Source organism: Giraffa tippelskirchi, chromosome 13 (assembly GCF_054371585.1).
Source record: "Giraffa tippelskirchi isolate mGirTip1 chromosome 13, T2T-mGirTip1v1.2.pri, whole genome shotgun sequence".
Taxonomy (NCBI): Eukaryota; Metazoa; Chordata; class Mammalia; order Artiodactyla; family Giraffidae; genus Giraffa; species Giraffa tippelskirchi.
In genome coordinates this window covers 52030233-52051971 of record NC_137287.1, presented here as the reverse complement: position 1 = coordinate 52051971, position 21739 = coordinate 52030233, and the positions used below count along the sequence as shown (strand labels likewise).

Genomic DNA, 21739 nt, shown 5'->3' with positions numbered 1-21739 from the left:
TTTGAACTCTAAGCAAAAGAAATCCAAAACCATCATAGTAAAATTGCTGAAAGCCAGCGATAAACAGAACATCCAAAAGCAGTCATCCAACAATCGGACCAATAGCTGACTTTTCAAAAGACACGATGGAAATAAAAGACAATACAACAGAGTCACTGCCACCCAAGAACTCTAAGCCCAGAGCAAAATGTATGTTTAAAGGATAAAGGTTTGGACTTCCCTGGTGGTCCAATGGTTAAAACTCCATGCTCCCAATGCAGCGAGCCTGGGTTCGATCCCTGGCTAGGAAACTAGACCACACACGCCACAACTAAAGACCTCACATGCCAGCAACTAAGACCTGGCACAGCCAAATAACTATTTTTTTAAAAAAAGAATAAAAGTTAGTTAACATTTGTGAGCAAGCAAGGAAAAGTGTATCACCAGAAAATTCTGGTGTTCTTCAGGTAGGAGGATATTGATGACAAAAGGAATTGTAAGATGACAGAAGGAATTATAAGCAAGGCAAATGGTAGTTATTGAATAAGTCTAAATGAACAGTGATGATACAAATCAATGATGATTATAATAAGAATAGTGTATTGTGGAAGTTAAGATAGAATCAAAATGCATTGCAATAATGGCATTTATTACGATCAGATAAATTAAAGTATGCTAATATTTTTCCATTGTCATGGAAAATAGAAGCACCAATTCATATTAAAATTTGGTAAATCTCAGTGATGCCTGAGAGTTAAAAATGAGGTAAGCCCTATGGTTGTCCCCACTGACTGTCTGGAGAGACTTTTCATGCCACAGTGCACAGTCCAGCAGACTTCCTGAGTTGAGGAAAGAGAGCTGAGAGTGATGGAAGGCCAAGCATCTAGCATTTCCCAGGCAGAGTGCTGAAGAAAGGAGAGCTCCACACAGGGAACACTCTAGAGACCTATAGAGTGTATGCGTGCTAAGTCGCTTCAGTCATGTCTGACTCTGTGTGACCGTATGGACTGTAGTCCACCAGGCTCCTCTGTCTATGGGATTCTCTAAGTGAGAACACTGGAGTGAGTTGCCATGCCTTCCTCCAAGGGATCTTCCTGAACCAGCATCTCTTATGTCACCTACATTGGCAGGCGGGTTCTTTACCATCAGCGCCACCCAGGAAGTGCAGAGACCTACAGAGGGAATCCTTCAAGTCTTCAGCGGAGTATTGATCTGCACATGTGCAAGAGACTGGGTAAACCACATGAAAGGACTTAAGGTCCTGATATCCGGGGTTTCCACAGGGGTGAGAAGGGTGCCTGTTCCCGCTAGCCAGACTAGAAAACCTAAGAATGCATGGGGGGCTCAGAAGGGGTTTGCCTCAGTAGTGGAGCAAAACTAGCAATACACCAAATACTGCTCTTGTCCTCTGCAAGCCAGCTCCAAAACAAGACTTGAAACGATCAAACTGTTTACAAACAACTTAACTTATCCTAGAATGAACTCAAGAACATTTGTAAAACTGGAAACGTACTTCACATCCAACAGAGTAATCAACAAAATTACCGGGCATGAAAAGAAGTATTGGAAGACAAATCTCTTTGCAGTTCTTGTGTTTCTGCATGTTTTATGAGCAGAGAGCTTGAATGCCTTTGTTTTGGCCATTTTTTTCAAGAATGTTTGTACAGGCATACCTCTGAGATATTGTGGGTTATGTTCCAGACCACCACAAGAAGGGAATATGACAATAAAGCCAGTCACATGAATTTTTTGGCTTCCCAATGCATGTGAAAGTTGGGTTTACATTACACTGTTGTCTGTTAATTGTGCAATAACACTATGTCTAAAAAAAAAAAATACATATACCTTAACTAAAAAGTACTTTATTGCTAAAAACTGCTAGCTATCATCTGAGTCTTTGATGAATCATGGTCTTTTTGCTGGTGGAGGGTCTCACCTTGATGTTGATGGCTGCTGACTGATCAGAATGGTGGTTGCTGAAGGTTGGAGCAGCTGTGGTAATTTCTTAAAATAAGACAACAATGAATTTTTCCACATCATTGACTCTTCCTTTCATGGACAATTTCACTGTAGCATGCAGTGCTGTTTGATACCATTTTACCCACAGTAGAACTTCTTTCAAAACTGGACTCAATCCTCACAAACCCTGTCATTGCTTTCTCAACTAAGTTTGTGTAATATTCTAAACACTTTGCCATCATTTCAACAATCTTTACAGCATCTTCACCAGAATTTGATTCCATCTCAATAAGATACTTTCTTTGCTCATCTGTAAGAACTGCTCATCTGCTAAGGTTTTAACCTGGAGTTGCAGCAATTTGGTCACATCCTCAGGCTCCACTTGTAATTCTAGTTCTCTTCCTGTTTCTACCACATCTACAGTTACTTCCTCCCCTGAAATCTCGAAACCCTCTAAGTCATCTGTGAGTATTGGAATCAACTTCTTCCAAATTCCTGTTAATGTTGATATTTTGACCACTTCCCATGAATCATGAACATCCCTAATGGCTCTTCAAATGGCAAATCCTTCCCAGGTTTTCAATTTATCTTGCCCAGATCCATCAGAGAGATCACTATCAATGGCAACTGTAGCCTTATGCGATATAGTTCTTAAATTATAGGACTTGAAATCTGAAATTATTCCTTGATCCATGGGTTGCAGAAGGGATACTGTGTTAGCAGGTGTGAAAACAATATTAATCTCACTGTACACCTCCATCAGCACTCTTGGGTGACCAAATGCATTGTCAATGAGCAGTAATATTTTGAAAGGAATCTTTTTTCTGAGCAGCAGGTCTCAACGGTGGGTCTGAAATTTTCAATAAAGCTTGTTATAAACAGATGTGCTCTGTCATCTTGGCTTTGTTTTTCCATCTATAGAGCACAGGCAGAGTAGATTAAGCCTAATTGTTAAGCGTCCTAGGATTTTCAGAATGGCAAATGAGCACTGGCTTCACCATCTGCATTAGCCCCTAACAAGAGAGTCAGGTTGTCCTTTGAAGCCTTGAAGCCAGGCATTGACTTCTCCTCTCTAGCTATGAAAGTCCTAAATGGTCTTCTTCCAATAGAAGGCTGTTTTGTCTACATTGAAAAACTATTGTTTACTGTAGCCACCTTCATAAATATCTTAGCTAGATCTTCTGGTTACCTTGATGCAGCTTCTACATCAGCACTTGCTGCTTCACCTTGTTCTTTTAGCTTATGGAGGTGGATTCTTTCCTTAAACCTCATAAACCAGTCTCTGCTACTTTCAAACCTTTCTTCTGCATTTTTCTCACCTCTCTCAGCCATCACAGAATGGAAGAAAATTAGAACATTGCCCTGGATTAGGCTCTGATTTAAGGGAATGTTGTGGCTGGTTTGATCTTCTATCCAGACCACCCAGGCTTTCTCCATATTGGCAATAACCCACTTTTTTTTTTTAATCATTCGTGTGTTTACTGGAGAAACACTTTGAATTTCCTTTGAAAACTTTTCTTTTGCCTTCACAACTTAGCTAACTGCTTGGTGCAAGACACCTAGCTTTTAGCCTGTCTTAGCTTTTGATAAGGAGAAGGCAATGGCACCCCACTCCAGTACTCTTGCCTGGAAAATCCCATGGACGGAGGAGCCTGGTAGGCGACAGTCCATGGGGTTGCTAAGAGTCGGACACAACTGAGCGACTTCACTTTCACTTTTCCCTTTCCGGCACTGGAGAAGGAAATGGCAACCCACTCCAGTATTCTTGCCTGGAGAATCCCAGGGACAGGGGAGCCTGATGGGCTGCCGTCTATGGGGTCACACAGAGTCGGACATGACTGAAGCGACTTAGCAGAAGCAGCAACAGCAGCAGCTTTTGTTAGGCCTTCCTCACTAAGCTTAATCATTTCTAGATTCTGTCTTAAAGTGAGAGATGTATGACTCTTCCTTTTACTTGAACACTCAGACCATTGTAGGGTTATTAATTGTCCTACTTGACAAGATGCAGGAAAGTATGACATATAGGAGAAGAGATACCAATTAATAGGAATCAATCCAGAAGTGGCACAGATGGAGTAATAATAGGAAAGAGCACATTAAAAAGCATTAATTGTGTTCCACATCCTCAAGAAGCTAAAAGAAGGATTTCCATGTACATTAGAAACATGGAAAATATAGAAAGATACAATTGAATTTCTAGAGATGAAAAACAGAGTATCTGAGATGAAATTATACCTGATGGGAATAATGGCAGGTGAGACAGGGAAGAAGAAAAGATCAGTGAATCTGAAGTCGTAGCTATAGAAACTATCCAAGTTCATACACAGAGAAAATGAATGACTGAAGGAAATGAAAAGAGCATCAGGGACCATGGAACAACTTCGAGTGATTCCAAATATAATAATCATGAATTAGAATCTCTGTAGGCAGCTATGGGAAGGGGAGACAGAAAAAAATATTTGAAGTAATAGTTGCTGAAATTTTTCAGAAACTTCATGAAAATGATGAACTCACATATGCAAGAAATTCTATGACCCCAAAGCACAAGAAACATAAAATTATACTTAAGCACATCATAATCAACTCAGTCAACACCAGTGATAAGGAAGAAAATCTCAAAAGCACTCAGATGAAAGAAACAAGTTACATACAGAGAAATAAATGTAAGAATGAAGCACAAAAACTACTAACTACATGGAACTTCCTTGGCAGTCCACTGGTTAAGACTTTTCCTTCCAATGTAGGGGGTGTGGGTTTGATCCCTGGTCAGGGAGCTAAACTCGACATGCATCATGGCCAAAAAATCAAAACATAAAAATAAACAGAAGCAATGGTCCACATCAAAAATACCTTTAAAAAAAAAAAAAGAGAGGAAAAAGAAATTGCAAACTAGAATTCCAAGCAAAAACGTGAATGAATCTTACAAACATTGTATCTTACAAACCTTAACTAAAGATGGTACAAAAGCATATATGTTGGTACAAAAGCATATATGTTGTACAAGTTCATCTATATCAACTTTGAAAAGCAGGGAAAATAACTATGACAGGCAGGGTGTTTATTAAACTTGGGTGACTGGGGATGAGATACTGATTCGGCTGGGAGCTGGGCTAACGGCTGGATGAATATCCTAAGAATATGTAGTTTCTCTATCTGCTTTTGATTATTTAATTAGGATCTGCATATTGTTTGTATACTTTCCTGATTGTATGTCGCATGTTGATAGAAGAGTTGAAAGAGGAAGAAAGAAAGAGAGAAAATAAGGAAAACAGTAAAGAAAGGAAATTTCACTGCCTGAGTTTGTGAACCAGAAATTCCAGTGGGGAGCAGTGAGGGTTGTCTACAATGCTGACTTTGATAAACATAGTAAAAAACTAAAAATCCTGCTGTGCTATGGGTTCTGACTATATCAGTTAGGTTTAAGAATAAGTAGAATAACTTTGCAACATTTTATGATAGTTACAAATAGAATTAAATCACAAGAATTAAAGGAATAAATCTTGCTTTCTAGTTTCCCCTGAAGATCATACCAAGCATGAGAGTATATTTAGTAATGCAAATAAAAATAATAAGTAATATTATAACCAAAAAACAGCATATGAAAGAGGATGACACTGGCAAATAGTTATGACAGTAAGCATAATTTAGGTTACTGAGTATAAAAACCACTCAGACTGAATTAATTTCAATAAAATAGTAAGGCTTTAAAAATGCAAAGTTAAAAAAAAGTATGTTTGGGAAATGAACATCAAAAGAAAACATGGAAAACTACTTTAAAATCTCTCCAGTTAGAATTCTAGCCAAAAATCTCAAGTGAGAAAGAGTTGGTCATTTTATATCAGTAAAAATTTAAAGCCCTGATGAAATTAAGAATGATGGATTTTTATGTGTCAGATGATATAAGAAGATACACTGCAAATAAAATCCAATTGGAAATGCAATGCGGAATTCACAGATATGATATTATCAGTCAATGACAGGATAAATAGACTAAAAATGACATGATATCTTTAAAAAATGCGACTAACTATGTAGTCCTATTGGAGGGATGGACAGGCTGATCAATGAAACCAAATAAAGAGTTTGGAAATAGACCCCAGGAGATTGGGATTTCAGTACATATTTAGGCTGACATTTCAAAGACAGATGACTCAATAAATGGCATTAAGACAACTAGTTGGCCATTTGAAAAAATAAACTGTATCCCAATCTCATCCCTTACGCCAGCTTAAATTCCAAAAGGGCAAAGATGAAATGTAAAAATGAAACTATAAAAATACTAGCTAAAAGAACCAAAGGGTGTGTGTGTGTGTGTATATAGATAGATAGATAGATAGATAGATAGAGATATATATAATTTTTTAGTTTTGAAATAAGGACTGCCTTTTGAAATGTGAATGTATATGGACACATGATTGCATTATAAAATATGTGCACATTGATGTGTATATGCACTACATGTGTACATAAGTCCACATATGTCATAAAAGAGGAAAGTTAGTGGCTAAAGCTGAATATATAAATTTTGACTTGATAAACTATATAATCAAATTCTAAAGAAAAGCTACTAGGAAATGTATTCTCAGCCTAAATGACAGCAAATCAATTTTCTTACTCCAAAAATAAAAACTTCATAAATCAACAATAATAAGAAGAAGAAGAAAATGGGCAAAAGACTCAACTGTAATTCACAAAAGAGAAAATACAGTCATTGTAAATATGAAGACATGACCTATCTCTTCATTACTTTAAGATGCAAATAAAACATGATTTCAGTATCTTCTTCTGAGTATCAGACATTTAAGTAGGATTGAAAGTGCACAGAATTGGTATGAAGAAGGCATCCAAACATGCTCACACACCATTGGTGGGAGATTAAAGGGCATAACCTCCTCATCAGCAATTTTGACAAAAAGTAATAAAAAGTAAACTGTTTACCCTTTGATCCAAGAGTTATGCTTTAAGAATTTATCTTAAAGTAACAGCCAGCCACCAAAAGTTTAGAGAAAAGTATTCACAAAAATGCTCATTGCAGTACTGTGTTTGCTGGCAAAAACAACAAAAGGGAACATCCCAAAATTTGTCCATAATGTAGAATATAATGCATCTTATAAAATTTATGAAGAAATTATAATGACAGTATAAGCTACTTATAAAATGTAAACTAAAAAAGAATCAAAATGTAGATTCATTGCAATGCCAGGATACATTTGTGTATTTCTATATATTTGTGTATGTATGTGTGTAGATACATGTTTTATATTTGGACATACGCAAAGACACACACTTATACAGATACATATGTATGTGTACATATATATATATATACATACATATGTAGGAATATACACACACATATGCAAGCGAATGATAGCAGTTTACAGTATTAACAATGGCAGTCCCTTAGTTGTAAAATTACTGGTAATTCCCAATACCTGTATTAAGTGTTTCTATGCAAAACTGCCTTTCTTTTGTAACTACAAGAAATAATTGTTGTAGCAATAATTTACATTAGGAAAGTAAATTTTATCGGCCCTAGAAACTAAGAAATAGAGAACTAATAGAAAACTAAGAATAATTTAGAAATAATCAAGTTCACTTTAACCTAGGTTTAAATTTCATCTTAATCTGGGGTATTTTTAGACATAGTGAAAGTAAAACTTTGCCCAATAGCAGCAGTCAAGTTTCAAGCTTAACAAAAGGACATAATTTCTATTATCTTTAAGAGACACATCAGAGAAGCAAAGTCTTTGTTCTTAGGAATATCTGAGCATCTAATAATCTATAAACAACAAAGCTATATTGTTGTTGCTATTGTTTAAAAACAGTCTATTTACCTACCAAGTGAATTTAGGTTTATCCTCCTCTAGAAATGTTTGATCCTAGACTGATGTTCCCAGACCAATTTTAATGCAAATTAATTAAAGCATTAGCTTGAGCCAAACTTAATTACCAGGCCTCCAAGAAGCAATCATGTGATCCATTTCTAAAGGAAAGTGAATGGATTTTTGGATTATCTGTTCTAAAGACCCCCTCCCATTAGTATGGATGATTGAGTTCACTGTATAAAAAATATATGTATAAACTGTGGGATCCTTTATGTTCTTTTGTTTCCACTGCCAGGAGGGATTAGGGCAAAGGATAGTGGGTAGAATTCAACCAGACTGAATGTAGAGAGGCAAACATAAAGCTTGCCCCCATGGGGTCAAGAAAGTGGGTGGAATGTGGTATGTCTGAGTGGTTGCAGAGAAAGACAGATGGACTGGAGCCCCGAAAGTCAGCATTAACACACAGCAGGCCTCCAAACAGGGCTTGGCGCTCATACATACCTCCTCCTCCAGCAACACACCAAATCCTGGCATGGCTCAGGAAGGAGGAAGTATGAGCATTATTGGATTTCAAAGCTGAGAACCCCATTATCTTTCCCCTTTTTTCACTACTTTAATTTCAGAAACAATGCAAAGAAATAGAGGAAAACAATAGAATGGGAAATAGTATAGAAAACAATAGAATGGGAAAGACTAGAGATCTCTTCAATAAAATTAAAGATATCAAAGGAATATTTCATTGCAACGATGGGCACAATAAAGGACAGAAATGGTGTGGACCTAACAGAAGCAGAAGATATTAAGAAGAGGTGGCAAGAATACACAGAAGAACTATACAAAAAAGATCTTCACGACCCAGATAATCACGATGGTGTGATCACTCACCTAGAGCCACACATCCTGGAATGTGAAGTCAAGTGGGCCTTAGGAAGCATCGCTAAGAACAAAGCTAGTGTAGGTGATGGAATTCCAGTTGAGCTATTTCAAGTCCTAAAAGATGATGCTGTGAAAGTGCTGTGCTCAATATGCCAGCAAATTTGGAAAACTCAGCAGTGTCCACAGGACTGGAAAAGGTCAGCTTTCATTCCAATCCCAAAGAAAGGCAATGCCAAAAAATGCTCAAAGTACTGCACAATTGCTCTTATCTCACACACTAGCAAACTAATGCTCAAAATTCTCCAAGCCAGGCTTCAGCAAAACGTGAACCGTGAACTTCCAGATGTTCAAGCTGGTTTTAAAAAAGGCAGAGGAGCCAGAGATCAAATTGCCAACATCCGCTGGATCATCGAAAAAGCAAGAGAGTTCCAGAAAAACATCTATTTCTGCTTTATTGACTATGCCAAAGCCTTTGACTGTGTGGATCACAATAAACTGTGGAAAATTCTCAAAGAGATGGGAATACCAGACCATCTGACCTGCCTCTTGAGAAACCTGTATGCAGGTCATGAAGCAACACTTAGAACTGGACATGGAAAAACAGACTGGTTCCAATAGGAAAAGGAGTACGTCAAGGCTGTATATTGTCACCCTGCTCATTTAACTTCTATGCAGAGTACATCATGAGAAACGCTGGGCTGGAAGAAACACAAGCTGGAATCAAAATGGCAGGGAGAAATATCAATAACCTCAGATATGCAGATGACACCACCATTATGGCAGAAATTGAAGAAGAACTAAAGAGCCTCTTGATGAAAGTGAAAGAGGAGAGTGAAAAAATTGGCTTAAAGCTCAACATTCAGAAAACTAAGATCATGGCATCTGGTCCCATCATTTAATGGCAAATAGATGGGGAAACAGTAGAAACAGTGACAGACTTTATTTTCAGGGGCTCCAAAGTCACTGCTGATGGTGATTGCAGCCATGAAATTAAAAGACGCTTGCTCCTTCAAAGAAAAGTTATGACCAACCTAGACAGCATATTAAAAAGCAGAGACATTACTTTGCCAACAACAGTCCATCTAGTCAAAGCTATGGTTTTTCCTGTGGTCATGTATGGATGTGAGAGTTGGACTGTAAAGAAAGTTGAGTGCTGAAGAATTGATGCTTTAGAACTGTAGTGTTGGAGAAGACTCTTGTAAGTCCCTTGGACTGCAAGAAGATCCAACCAGTCCATCCTAAAGGAGATCAGGCCTGAATATTCATTGGAAGGACTGATGCTAAAGCTGAAACCCCAATACTTTGGCCACTTGATGCAAAGAACTGACACAATGGAAAAGACCCTGATGCTGGGAAAGTTTGAAGGCAGGAAGACACCGACTCAATGGACATGAGTTTGAGTAAACTGCAGGAGTTGGTGATGGACAGGGAGGCCTGGTGTGCACAGTCCATGGGGTCACAAAGAGTCGGACACAACTGAACAACTGAACTGAATGTCAGAAAAATGAGAAAGAAGAAAATATATGTATTTTTGTCCCAAGAGAAAATTGCATATATGTGGAATCTAAAAAAATGGTACAGATGAACCTATTCACAGGGCAGGAACAGAGATGCAGACAACAGAGATGGGTAGACAAAGGTGAGGGGGAATAGAGTGGATGGGATGAATTGCGAGATTGGGATTGACATATATACACTACCATGTGTAAAACAGATGGCTTGTGTCAACCTAGTGTATAGCACAGGGAGCTCAATTCAGTGCTCTATTTGACCTAAAGGGGTAGCATGGGGGTTGGCGAGGTGGTGGGAGGGAGGTCCAGGGTGAGGGGAAAGAGAAAAATATGCATACATACAGCTGAGTCACTTTGTTGTATAGCAGAAGGTAATGCAATAGTGTAAAGCAACTATACCCCCCCCCCCAAAAAAAAAAGAATGAGACAAGTTACAGGGCAGAGGAGAGAAATAATTCAAAAAGCTTTGCAATGGCCTCTTATCCTCCAAGTGAGTCAACAGTCCTTACTGGTTGCAGAGAAAATCCCTAGTACACATCACAGCCTTAGGCTGCCACCCCAGGTGGTCCTACCCCATCAGAAATGCCCAGTCCCTGGTGAATTGCCACCTTACTATTCCTGATGGACTTTCTCTGAAAATGTATGGAGTGGAGTACTGGGAGTGGAGACACCCTGCAGTAAAGTGGCTGCTTCTATTCTCTGAATGGCCTGCTCGTCCCCATCACTGTACAAAGGCAGATCACAGATAATGAGTTGAGTTTCCTGCAAAGACTAGGAGGAGTTATGATGGTCAATTCCCCATCAACAGTGACAGAGATGGTTGTTGTTCAGTCGTTAAGTCATGTCCAACTCTTACAACCCCATGGTCTGCAGAACACCAGGTTTCCCTGTCCTTCACCATCTCCTGGGGTTTGCTCAAACTCATGTCCATTGAGTCAGTGGTGCTAACATCTCAGCCTCTGCCATCTCCTTCTCCTCCTTCGATCTTTTCCAGCATCAAGGTCTTTTCTAGTGAGTTGGCTCTTCACATCAGGTGGCCAAAGTATTGGAGCTTCAGCTTCAGCATCAGTCCTTTCAATGAATATTCAGGGTTGATTTCCTTTAGGATTGACTGGTTTGATCTCCTTGCTGTCCAAGGGACTCTCAAGAGTCTTATCCAGAACTACAATTCAAAAACGTCAGTTCTTCAGCACTCAGCCTTCTTTATGGTCCACCTCTCACATCTGAACATGACTACTGGAAAAACCAGAGCTTGGACTATATAAACTTTTGTCAGCAAAGTGATGTCTTTGTTGTTTAACATGGTGTCTAGCTTTGTGATAGCTTTTCTTCCAAGAAGCTGGCATCTTAATTTTATGGCTGCAGTCACCATCAGCAGTGATTTTGGAGCCCAAGAAAATAAAATCTGTCCCTGTTTCTGCTTTATCTCCATCTATCTGCCTTGAAGTGATGGGACCAGATGCTATGATCTTTGTTTTTTGAATGAGTTTTAAGTCAGCTTTTTGAGTTTTAAGTCAGCTTTTTCACTCTCTTTCACCCTCATCAAGAGGCTCTTTAGTTCCTCTTCACTTTCTGCCATTAGAGTGGTATCATGTGCATTTCTGAGGTTGTTAATATTTCCCCTAGCAATCTTGATTCCACAACAAGGCTGTGATCGTTAGAGAATGAGGCTCACTCAAAACAGTGAAGTTTCCCTTGACATCATCCTCCTAGTAGATAAATGGCAGGGATGACTAGAGACTTTACCAGGAGACATAGCCTCATATAATGCCAAAGGTAGAATCTGAGGTATTAGTATCTGTTGCTGTAGTTTAGTTGCTAAGTCATGTGTGACTCTTTTGTGACCCCATGGACTGTAGGCCACCAGACTTCTCTGTCCATGGGATTTCCCAGGCAAGAATACTGGAGTGGGTGGCCATTTCCTTCTCCAGGGGGTCTTCCAGACCCAGGGATAAACCTGCATCTTCTGCATTGGTAGGTGTATTCTTTACCACTGAGCCACCAGGGAAGCCCAAGATAGTATCTAGGGGATTTTTTTTGGGGGGTGGGGAGGGCTTTTTTTCTAAAGATAATGAAATGGAAGCCCAAAGAGATAGTGATTTGCCTAAAACATTCAATTCTTCTTCCAAGATTCTTTGCAATAAATATAGCACATGTAGTGCTTAGCCTTAGTGCTTTGTTGCTAATGGAAGTAAGTTACAGTCCCTAATTACTATTTACCGACATTGATGAGGACTATAATGGAGGGCCAATTAATTAAACATTTACTGATCACTCTTTATTAGTAGGTGTTAGGCAGAGAAGCTTCTTAGATACAATGGTAAAGAATCTGCCTGCCAATGCATGTAGACATAAGAAGCATGGGTTTGATCCCTGGGTCAGGAAGATCCCTTGGAGGAATAAACAAACCCACTCCAGTTTTCTTGCTGGAAAATACTATGGACAGAGGAGCCTGGTGGGCTATGGTCCATAGGATTGCAAAGAGTCGAACACAACTGAGCACATGCACACACTAGACAGAGAAATATGAATAAAACAGTGTTTAACGTCGCAGTGCTTACAACCTGATTAGGGAAACAAACACAGATACAGCTATATTATAGTGTGATGAGAATAATAAATAGGTGACTAAATAGCATAAATAAATAGGCAAAGGAACTCAATGTGCAAAGATGTGATCACTTTGTGTGGTACCCAGAGGTGAAAAGGATGGAAATGATTTTGAGAGGTAAAGATTCTGCATGGCTTTCTGCCCCATATAAAGACTTTTGGGGACTTCCCTGGTGGTCCAGGGGCTAAGATTCCATGCTTCCCAGGTGGCACTAGTGATAAACAACCTGCCTGCCAATGCAGAAGACATAAAAGATGCAGGTTTGATCCCTGGGTCAGGAAGATCCCCTGGAGGAGGAAATTGCAACCTACTCCAGTATTCTTGCCTGAAGAATCCCATGAATAGAGGAGCGAGGGTAACAGTCCACAGGGTCACAAAGAGTCGGATGCAACTAAAGTGACTTAGCACACAGCACATTGGTGGTCCAGGGGTTAAGACTCTGTCTCCAATACAAGAGGCATGGGTTTGATCCCTGGTTGGGGATCTAAGATCCCACATACGGTGTGGTATTGTTGAAAGAAAAAAGACTTTTGTATCATGACATAGTCTAAAGAACAAAGGGAATAATTGGAATTCTCATACATTTCTGGTGAGACTATAAAATGGAACGAACTCTTCAGAACACCATTTTTCAGGAGTTAGTCAAGCTAAACATATGTGTTGCCTGTGTAACTTACTTACTAAGTAGTGTGTTACTTAACCATTTCACTCCTGGGTTTATACCCAAGTGATATGAATACATATGTCCCTCAAAAGACATATACAAAAATGTTTTTAACAGTGTTATTCATTTAGCCCCAAACTGAAACATATTCATACAATGGAATAATATAGATCAGTGATAAAGAATAGACAATTGATACTTGAAGTGGCAAGGATTAATCTTACAGGAAACATTAAGTAAAATACAAAAGAGCACAAATTGTAAATTCTGTTTATGTGAGCTGGGTACATACACTTGTCTCATAGGAGCCACTGCACGTCACATGGTCTCAGGAGGGAAAGATCTTTTCACAGAAGCAGAGACAACTTGGAAAAATGATGCATCTCCTTGAGCGACATACGCAGGCAAAGAGCCCAAGAACCTCTGCTTCAGCTTTGTACCTGTAACCTCTAGCTCTGGAATTTTTTTTAATGTAACAGTTAAATATCCTTAGCATAAAATCTTTCATTAAAATGATGCAAAATGGACAAATTTCATTCTCTTCTCTTAGCTCCTAAATGTTCTAAACTCCACAGGGGAGAGGAGGAGAACCCAAGGGGCTGAAGGAGAAAATGCTTTCCTAGATAATCAGCCTTGGAGTAGTCAAGAGTTGGCTGAATTCCCTCCTGACCTTTGCTGTATTTAGTAGGTGTTTTATGAGAATGGTTGAGCCATTAGGTGACCCCCATCTCTGTGTGCTCATATTACTCAAGTTTTTTTATGCTCTGCTGATGGAAGAATGGAAATACAGGTAGTATTTAAATTTCCTGCTGCTGCTGCTGCTGCTAAGTTGCTTCAGTCGTGTCCAACTCGGTGCGACCCCATAGACGGCAGCCCACCAGGCTCCGCCATCCCTGGGATTCTCCAGGCAAGAACACTGGAGTGGGTTGCCATTTCCTTCTCCAGTGCATGAAAGGGAAAAGTGAAAGTGAAGTCGCTCAGTCATGTCTGACTCTTAGCAACCCCATGGACTGTAGCCTACCAGGCTCCTCCGTCCATGGGATTTTCCAGGCAAGAGTACTGGAGTAGGGTGCCATTGCCTTCTCCCATTTTAATTTCCTAGGAATCCTCAGTACAGAAAGATCTATGTAATAAAGAGAAATTGAATATAATTAACCCATGCAGTCTATAAATTCTTCAAAATTTCAAGACTTTCAGTTTGTATCCATTGATGTTCAGTGTATTGATAAGCTAAATACTAATTATACCCATCAGTTCAAAGAAAAGGTTTTTGCCTACATTATCTGGATATTTCTTCTGCTTTGGTTCAGAACTGTTCTCTACCTCTCCAGGCATTTTCAAAGCATGGTTTCTGAAATGTTTGTCTTTTCAAACCAGGGATAAATCTATAGCCATCCATATCATATTTATCTTTCAATCACTGTTCTTAACAGGGCAGGAGAAGGATTCAATGAAGAATGAAGTAAAAATTGAGGCAGAGTCCCAGAGTTCATATATGGAAACAGAAGGTATTGAAACCAGAATATATTGTTATCTGAGGATGAGGTGACAGTGTGTCATGACTTCTGTATATACTGGTGTGTGGGAGTAGGGTGCATGTGTGCTTTTAGGCAGTGATTCTGGAGAGTGGCTCTAGTAGTCTCCTTATGTGACCATTGAAACTTGGAGGGGAAAAAAGAACTTCAACTTTCTGAGCTTTAGTCACTGTTTTCTCACAGATTCCAACTAAAACATCTCTGAGCTTCCTTCTGCCTCATTCTGTTTAGAGCTTTCATCAAACCAAGAAGATGCCATGATTGTGGAGCAACCAGAAGTGACCCCACTAACAGATGACCAAGAAGAAAATGAAAGTGAAAAAGGTAGGACTGCTCTTAAATTACCCAGTCTAGAATAGAGAGTTTCTTTGGATTCCTGCCTAGAATCCAACCATCAGCATTATCCTCGTTCAATTGCAGACTGTCAAGGGGCAAAATGAATATTTCTTTAATTCTGAACTTACTTTTGAAAGTAAAATAAAATCCAGAAGTAGTGAAAGAAGGTACTTGTAACAGTTTTTCATTCTTTCAAAGAGTATGAGGATGTTTTTATTATTCATTTACATTCAGTTTTTTTAATTATAGTTTTGAGAAAACCCCTAAGAAACAGATATTATGAACTAGATGGATGAAAGTCTTAGAAAATCTGAAATGGCTTTGAAACAACTAAATTAACCATTTTGTATTGATTTCATTCTGTCATCCTTCATATGGTAGTGATTAAGGAAGCAATTTGTGTAAAATACACACATTGTATGGACCTTCTAAATTATAAGTTTGTCTACTAATATTAGGATACAATAATATTGAGTACTGGTAAAAAAAAATAAGTGAGCATTATAATGATTTCAGAGAACATTAGAGGAATGATCACTTTGTAAATTTTAATGCAGCATTTGGGGTAAGAAGCCAATATATTAAAAGTAGACATTAAAAAAATCTTTAAATTTATCAAAGAAATTTATTATTAAAGAACTTAAAGAATTTCAAAGAATTTAAAAGGAGCTAAGAATGGGAAGTAAAAAAGGAAATAGTTTGTTTCCTATACTGTATCATAAATCATATCATTCTTAAATATGTGTTTTCAAGGTAGTTACAGAGTAATAACTTGACAGGCCTTGTTTATAGAACACAGTGATCAATTTTGTTTCCAAATGAAAATGCAGACATGATCTCAATTGTAAAATCAGGTCAATAGTAAGTACAGCTTCCAAATTACAAACTCTTTTTTGGCAGCAGCATTGACGCAGTTTAATTACCAAGTCATGTTAGTGATTTTGAGATTTTTTTTTTTTAATTCCACTGCATTTAGAGCACAATATTCTTCTATGTCTTTTGTCTAATGACCTTTTCTCTAACAGCAAATCCTAGTTCAGACTCATGACACCGTGTTCCTGGCAGATCAAGTAAATATTTGGAGAATTTTATGTCTGACAATGATAATAGAAAATTGATACAACCCTCACTTGAAATACAGATACATGGCCTTGCTCCTTTTGTTACTGTACACAAGTTCATGTGCCCAATTCACGGTGAGGCCAAACAAACGGAAATGTCAGAGTTCTGAGCAAAGAAAGGTTTATTGCAGGGACATATAAGGAGAACGGGTGGCTTATGCTCAAAACATCCCAAACTCCCTGAAGGGTTTCAGCAAAGCATTTTCAAAGGCCAGGTGAGGGAGAGGAGTCCAAGGGTGTGTAATCTGTCTACAGCAGAAATTATTTACTTTTCATGTTGTACCTCAAGACGTGCAAGTGAGGAACATCAAACAACTGGTTCATTGTCCTTTTTTTCACTTCGCCTATGAGGGAAAACGTTCGTATTCAGCACAGAATGACTTGTCACCCTTCTCCCAGTGGTTTCTCCAGCATGTGGCGCTCCTCTAGTTCCTGAAGAGCTCAGTTCTCTCTCATAGGGGTCGATGCCAATCCTCTTCTCCAAAAGGAGGGATGGCACATGAGAAAGAAGTGACATCAAATTCTACTACTTGATTGTATCAACTTTGAAGTAGAATTTCTTTGTTAAGGGACTCCTCTGGTGGTCTCTCAACTTAAAAAATTATTCACATCCTAGAAGTTGAGAGTTACAGTTTACTCAGTGGGAATTGTCAGGACTTCAAGCCCAGGAGACAGCACTTTAGAGAACTACTCCAAAGAAGCAAAGGGGATAGCCAGCTTACATAGAAGTTTTGCAATAAAGGGCAGGTAGTCTGAACATCAAAAGATTATTGTTAATTAAAGGAAAACCAGATATCTCAAGTTAAGGAATTTAGCACTTTTCTATGTATGAGAAGATACAAGAGTCTGGGGTCACCGAAATCATTCCATAGATACACACCTCCCCTGTCCAGGGCCAGTATCCTATATTTTCACATCCCAAGTTTCCTCAGGCTCACTGTGGGAAGTGACTGCAAGGAGTAGCTGCTAGATGGCAGGTATTCTTTTCTTTCTTGAGTTCTGTCAGGGCTCACCAGCCCTCTGTTTGCAGTGGCTGCAGTTGATGACTGTGACATCCTTTGTTTACTGATATGACAGGAAATACTCCATTCCTCAGTCCAGTGATTAAGAGTCCATGCTGCCACTGCAGAGGGCATGGGTTCCATCCCTAGTTGTAAAATCAAGATCCCCTCCCACAAAAAAAAATAGTTCTTTGTGAAAATTTGATTTTCACTGATCAGAGAGTCATAATGCTTGGGGGCTTGAATTAACAGCTTTCCCTTCTTTACCATAGATAATTAACTTGGCCTTGCCTTGAATTTGTTCTTGTTCAGTCGCTAACTTGTGTCTGACTCTTTGGACCCATGAACTGCAGCACACCAGGCTTTCCTGTCCTTCCCTATCTCCCTGAGTTTGTTCAAACTCATGTCCATTCAGTCAGTGATGTTGTCCAACCATCTCATCCTCTGTCGTCCCCTTCTCCTCTTGCCCTCAATCTCTCCCAACACCAGGGTCTTTTCCAATGAGTAGGCTCTTCAGATCAGATGGCCAAAATATTGGAGCTTCAGCTTCAACATCAGTCCTTCCAGTGAATATTCAGGGTTGATTTCCTTTAAGATTGACTAGTTTGATCTCCTTGCTGTCTAAGGGTCTGTCAAGAGTCTTCTCCAGCACCACATTTCAAAAGCCTCAATTCTTCGGTGTTCAACCTTTTTTATGGTCCAACTCTCACATCTATACATGATTACTGGAAAAACCAGACCTTGGACTATATGGAGGTTTGTTGGCAAGTGATGTCTCTCCTTTTTAATATGCTGTCTAAATTTGTCATAGCTTTCTTTCCAAGGAGCAAATGTCTTTTAATTTCATGGCTGCAGTCATCATCTGCAGTGATTTTGGAGTCCAAGAAAAGAAAATCTGTCAGTTTCCACTTTTTCCCCATCTATTTGCCATGAAGTGATGGGACCAGAGGCCATGATCTTTGTTTTTTGAGTGTTGAGTTTTAAACCAGCTTTTTCACTCTTCGCTTTCACCTTCATCAAGAGGCTCTTTAGCTCCTCTTCACTTTCTGCCATTAAAGTGGTATCATCTGCATGTCTGAGGTTGTTAATATTTCTCCTGGCAATCATGATTCCAGCTTGTGAGTCATCCAGCCCAGTACTTTGCATGATGTACTCTGCATGTAAGTTAAATAAACAGAGTGACAATATACAGCCTTGATGTACTCCTTTCCCAATTTGGAACCAGTCTGTTGTTCCATGTCCAGTTCTAACTGTTGCATCTTGCCCTGCATACAGGTTTCTTAGGAGACAGATAAGGTGGTGTGTATTTTTGTTTAAATTTGAAATAACTTAAAATTAATCACCTCTATCATCTTATTCCTTGCTTCAAAGTAAGAGTTGAAAGCTATTCTGTTGCCTATAAGGAAAATAATGGAAGGAAAAGGAAATGATAAGGATTTGGGGATAGATTTGGGGTGTAATGCCTTGGCCCTGCCCCCACTGACAAACTGGATGAACCTGAGGCAAGTGATTTAACCTTTCAGTGCCTTAGTTTCCTCATCTGTAGGAGGGTGATGACTAAAGCACCTGTCACATGTGGTTGTGATGAAACTTGAATGAGTTAATACTTGTCAAGCAATTCCAACAATACCTGACACACAGAAAGCATACCTTAAGTGTTTAGTATTTATCATAAATGGATAAATTGATGACAAAGTCAAGAGAACCCACATGGGGAGTTCCTCAAGTCCATTCCTATTTTGAAGCCATAAAAATTTCACATAGTCCACATTATTCTTCAACAGCAAATTGTTCTGCCCATTTCATTCTGAGTACCATCTACTACAGGCTATTTTGATATATGTGTTTAATCCATAAAGATAGAACAAGATAGAACAATTAATGAAAGGTAAGGAGACATTTCTCTGTATTCAGAATTTTTTTTGGTCAAAACCTCAATCTTCTGTTTGAGAAATGCTGATTCAACCATAATTTATACTTTTGTTCTGGGTTTTTAAAAAAATATTTATTTATTTGGCTGTGCCAAGTCTTGGTTGCAGCAAGTGGGGTCTTTTAGTTGTGGGATCTAGTTCCCTGAGCAGAGATTGAACCTGGGCCCCCTACATTGGGAGCACAGAGTCTTAGCCACTGGACCACCAGGGAGGTCCCTAATTTCTATTTTTGAAAGAACATGCCATTAATTTATTGGTAGAGCCAGAGATTAAAACTAGCAAATAAATTCAAAGTTGTAGAATGTTCTTTAGCTTTCTTTTGTTTCACATAGTTACTGTAGAGTCTTATTTGAAAACCTTTTGAGAATATAGTTTGGAATTTTGTGTATATTCATAATGTCTCTAATAGAAAGTTGCACATATGCATTAAGAACCTCTCTAATCTGCAAAAACAAAAATGAATATTCTGTTAAATTTCTAGGGAAATTGTTTACAGCCTTAGAAATATGGATTCTCTTATGAGAATATTTCGAAGGAAACAGAAAATAGTTTGAAAGTGGTTCCTTTCAAAACATTCCAGACTAGGAAAAATGTATATATAGCCTTACTCTCATTTTGTGGCATTCTGTAAGATTAGAAAATATACTTAATCTTTAGGATATATCTTTGATGGCTCCCAGGTGTATGGGCACAGATGTTGTAACATTAAGTTTTGAAGTTAGCTCTACCAAAATATGAGTTTTAAAGAGAAGCGAAAATATTCAGCAGAAGTTCATGCTGATAAAATTACACAATAGCACAATGGACATGTCCCTAGGAGACCTGAAATACAAAAATTTCAGCAGGCATAAAGTGAGGTTTCACATATGGCAGCTTTTCTCATATAGCCACATTGCCTCTTCCTAAATGAGTCCAGTTTTATTCTTTCCCAGCAGGATCTGTGCACATATGAAATCCAGTAAAATAACATCATTTAGGTTAATAACCAAATAAGAAAGTAACCATATAGATCTCCTCTCAAAAGGATCTCTTGTTTTAGTATAAAATATAAATTTAGCCAGCATTAAAATGTTTTTCTGAATATTTTTATTTCTAGTTAAATTTAGAAATATTTGATATAAAATGTTAACTGGATCAACAGAGTATCATTATTTTATCTCGTTTTAACTTACATTGCATTATGAGTATATTGAACTTCCTCTCCAAGAATTATATAGAATGCATGCATCCCAATTATTTTCTTGTATCCATCAGTAAGTATAACATGGAGTAGTAATCCTTTATTTACTTTGGGGTGATCAAAATGTTGATGGAGATTTAAGGTATATTATGATCTAAGATCTTCTTGGATAAAGATCTTAGATGAATATTGACAGGCATGCAAATAAAATATAAACCAGCAACAAATGTAAATTATCACATCTTTTGGCTCATGTCTTGGCCTCTGATGAACAGGACTATGACACTATGTGTGGAGAACCATGGCTTCTGGCTCTGGTTATGTGATTCCTGGCAATTGTTTACCTTTTATAAATCTAAGTTTCTGGGGTAGTAAAATGACATGCATGAACTCATTAATGCAGGGATGATATTCTCCAATTTTGTAAACTTTCTCGGAAGGCCAGCTCTGAAGAACCACATTCTTCTTTTTTTTTTTGTATGAGATCACAGCTTCTATTTATTTATAATTTTTGGCTCTGCTGAGTCTGTGTTGTGGCATGTGGACTTTCTCTAGTTACGGCACTCAGGCTTCTCTAGCTGCAGTACAAGGGCCTCTCTGTTGCAGAGCACAAGCTCTAGAGTGAATGGGCTGAGGAGTTGCAATGCACATACTTTTCTAGTTGTGGCACATGTGCTTAGTTGCTCTGAGACATATAGGATCTTAGTTCCCTGACCCGGAATTGAAGGGGTGTCCCGTGTCCCCTGCATTGCAAGGCAGTAAACTATCAGGAAGTCCCTGAAGACCCACATTCTTGTCGAAACAATGGGTGATGAGATGGGAGCCAGTGGTCATCAACATACTGCTGCTGCTACTGCTAAGTCGCTTCAGTCGTGTCCGACTCTGTGCGACCCCATAGACGGCAGCCCACCAGGCTCCGTCATCCCTGGGATTCTCCAGGCAAGAACACTGGAGTGGGTTGCCATTTCCTTCTCCAATGCATGAAAGTCAAAAGTGAAAGTGAAGTCGCTCAGCCGTGTCAGACTCTTCACGACCCCATGGACTGCAGCCTACCAGGCTCCTCCGTCCATGGGATTTTCCAGGCAAGAGTACTGGAGTGGGTTGCCATTGCCTTCTCCGATCAACATACTGAGGAAGCTGAAATTGTAGGCTTTACTCGGTTTTATTCTATTGCATTCTATTGATAAAAATACAGAGGTGTCCTAGA

General features: G+C 38.8%; 1 protein-coding gene across 2 annotated transcripts in view; it reads left to right on the top strand.

The window, feature by feature from the left end:
* MACROD2 (mono-ADP ribosylhydrolase 2) overlaps positions 1–21739 on the top strand; it is a 2278672-nt gene that overhangs the window by 2159519 nt on the left and 97414 nt on the right. For both annotated transcript variants that reach the window (XM_081556519.1, XM_081556518.1), the window contains exons 15-16: positions 14862–14936; positions 15195–15287. In XM_081556519.1, the coding sequence (XP_081412645.1) occupies positions 14862–14936; positions 15195–15287 (168 nt within the window). The remainder of the gene's footprint in view (positions 1–14861; positions 14937–15194; positions 15288–21739) is intronic.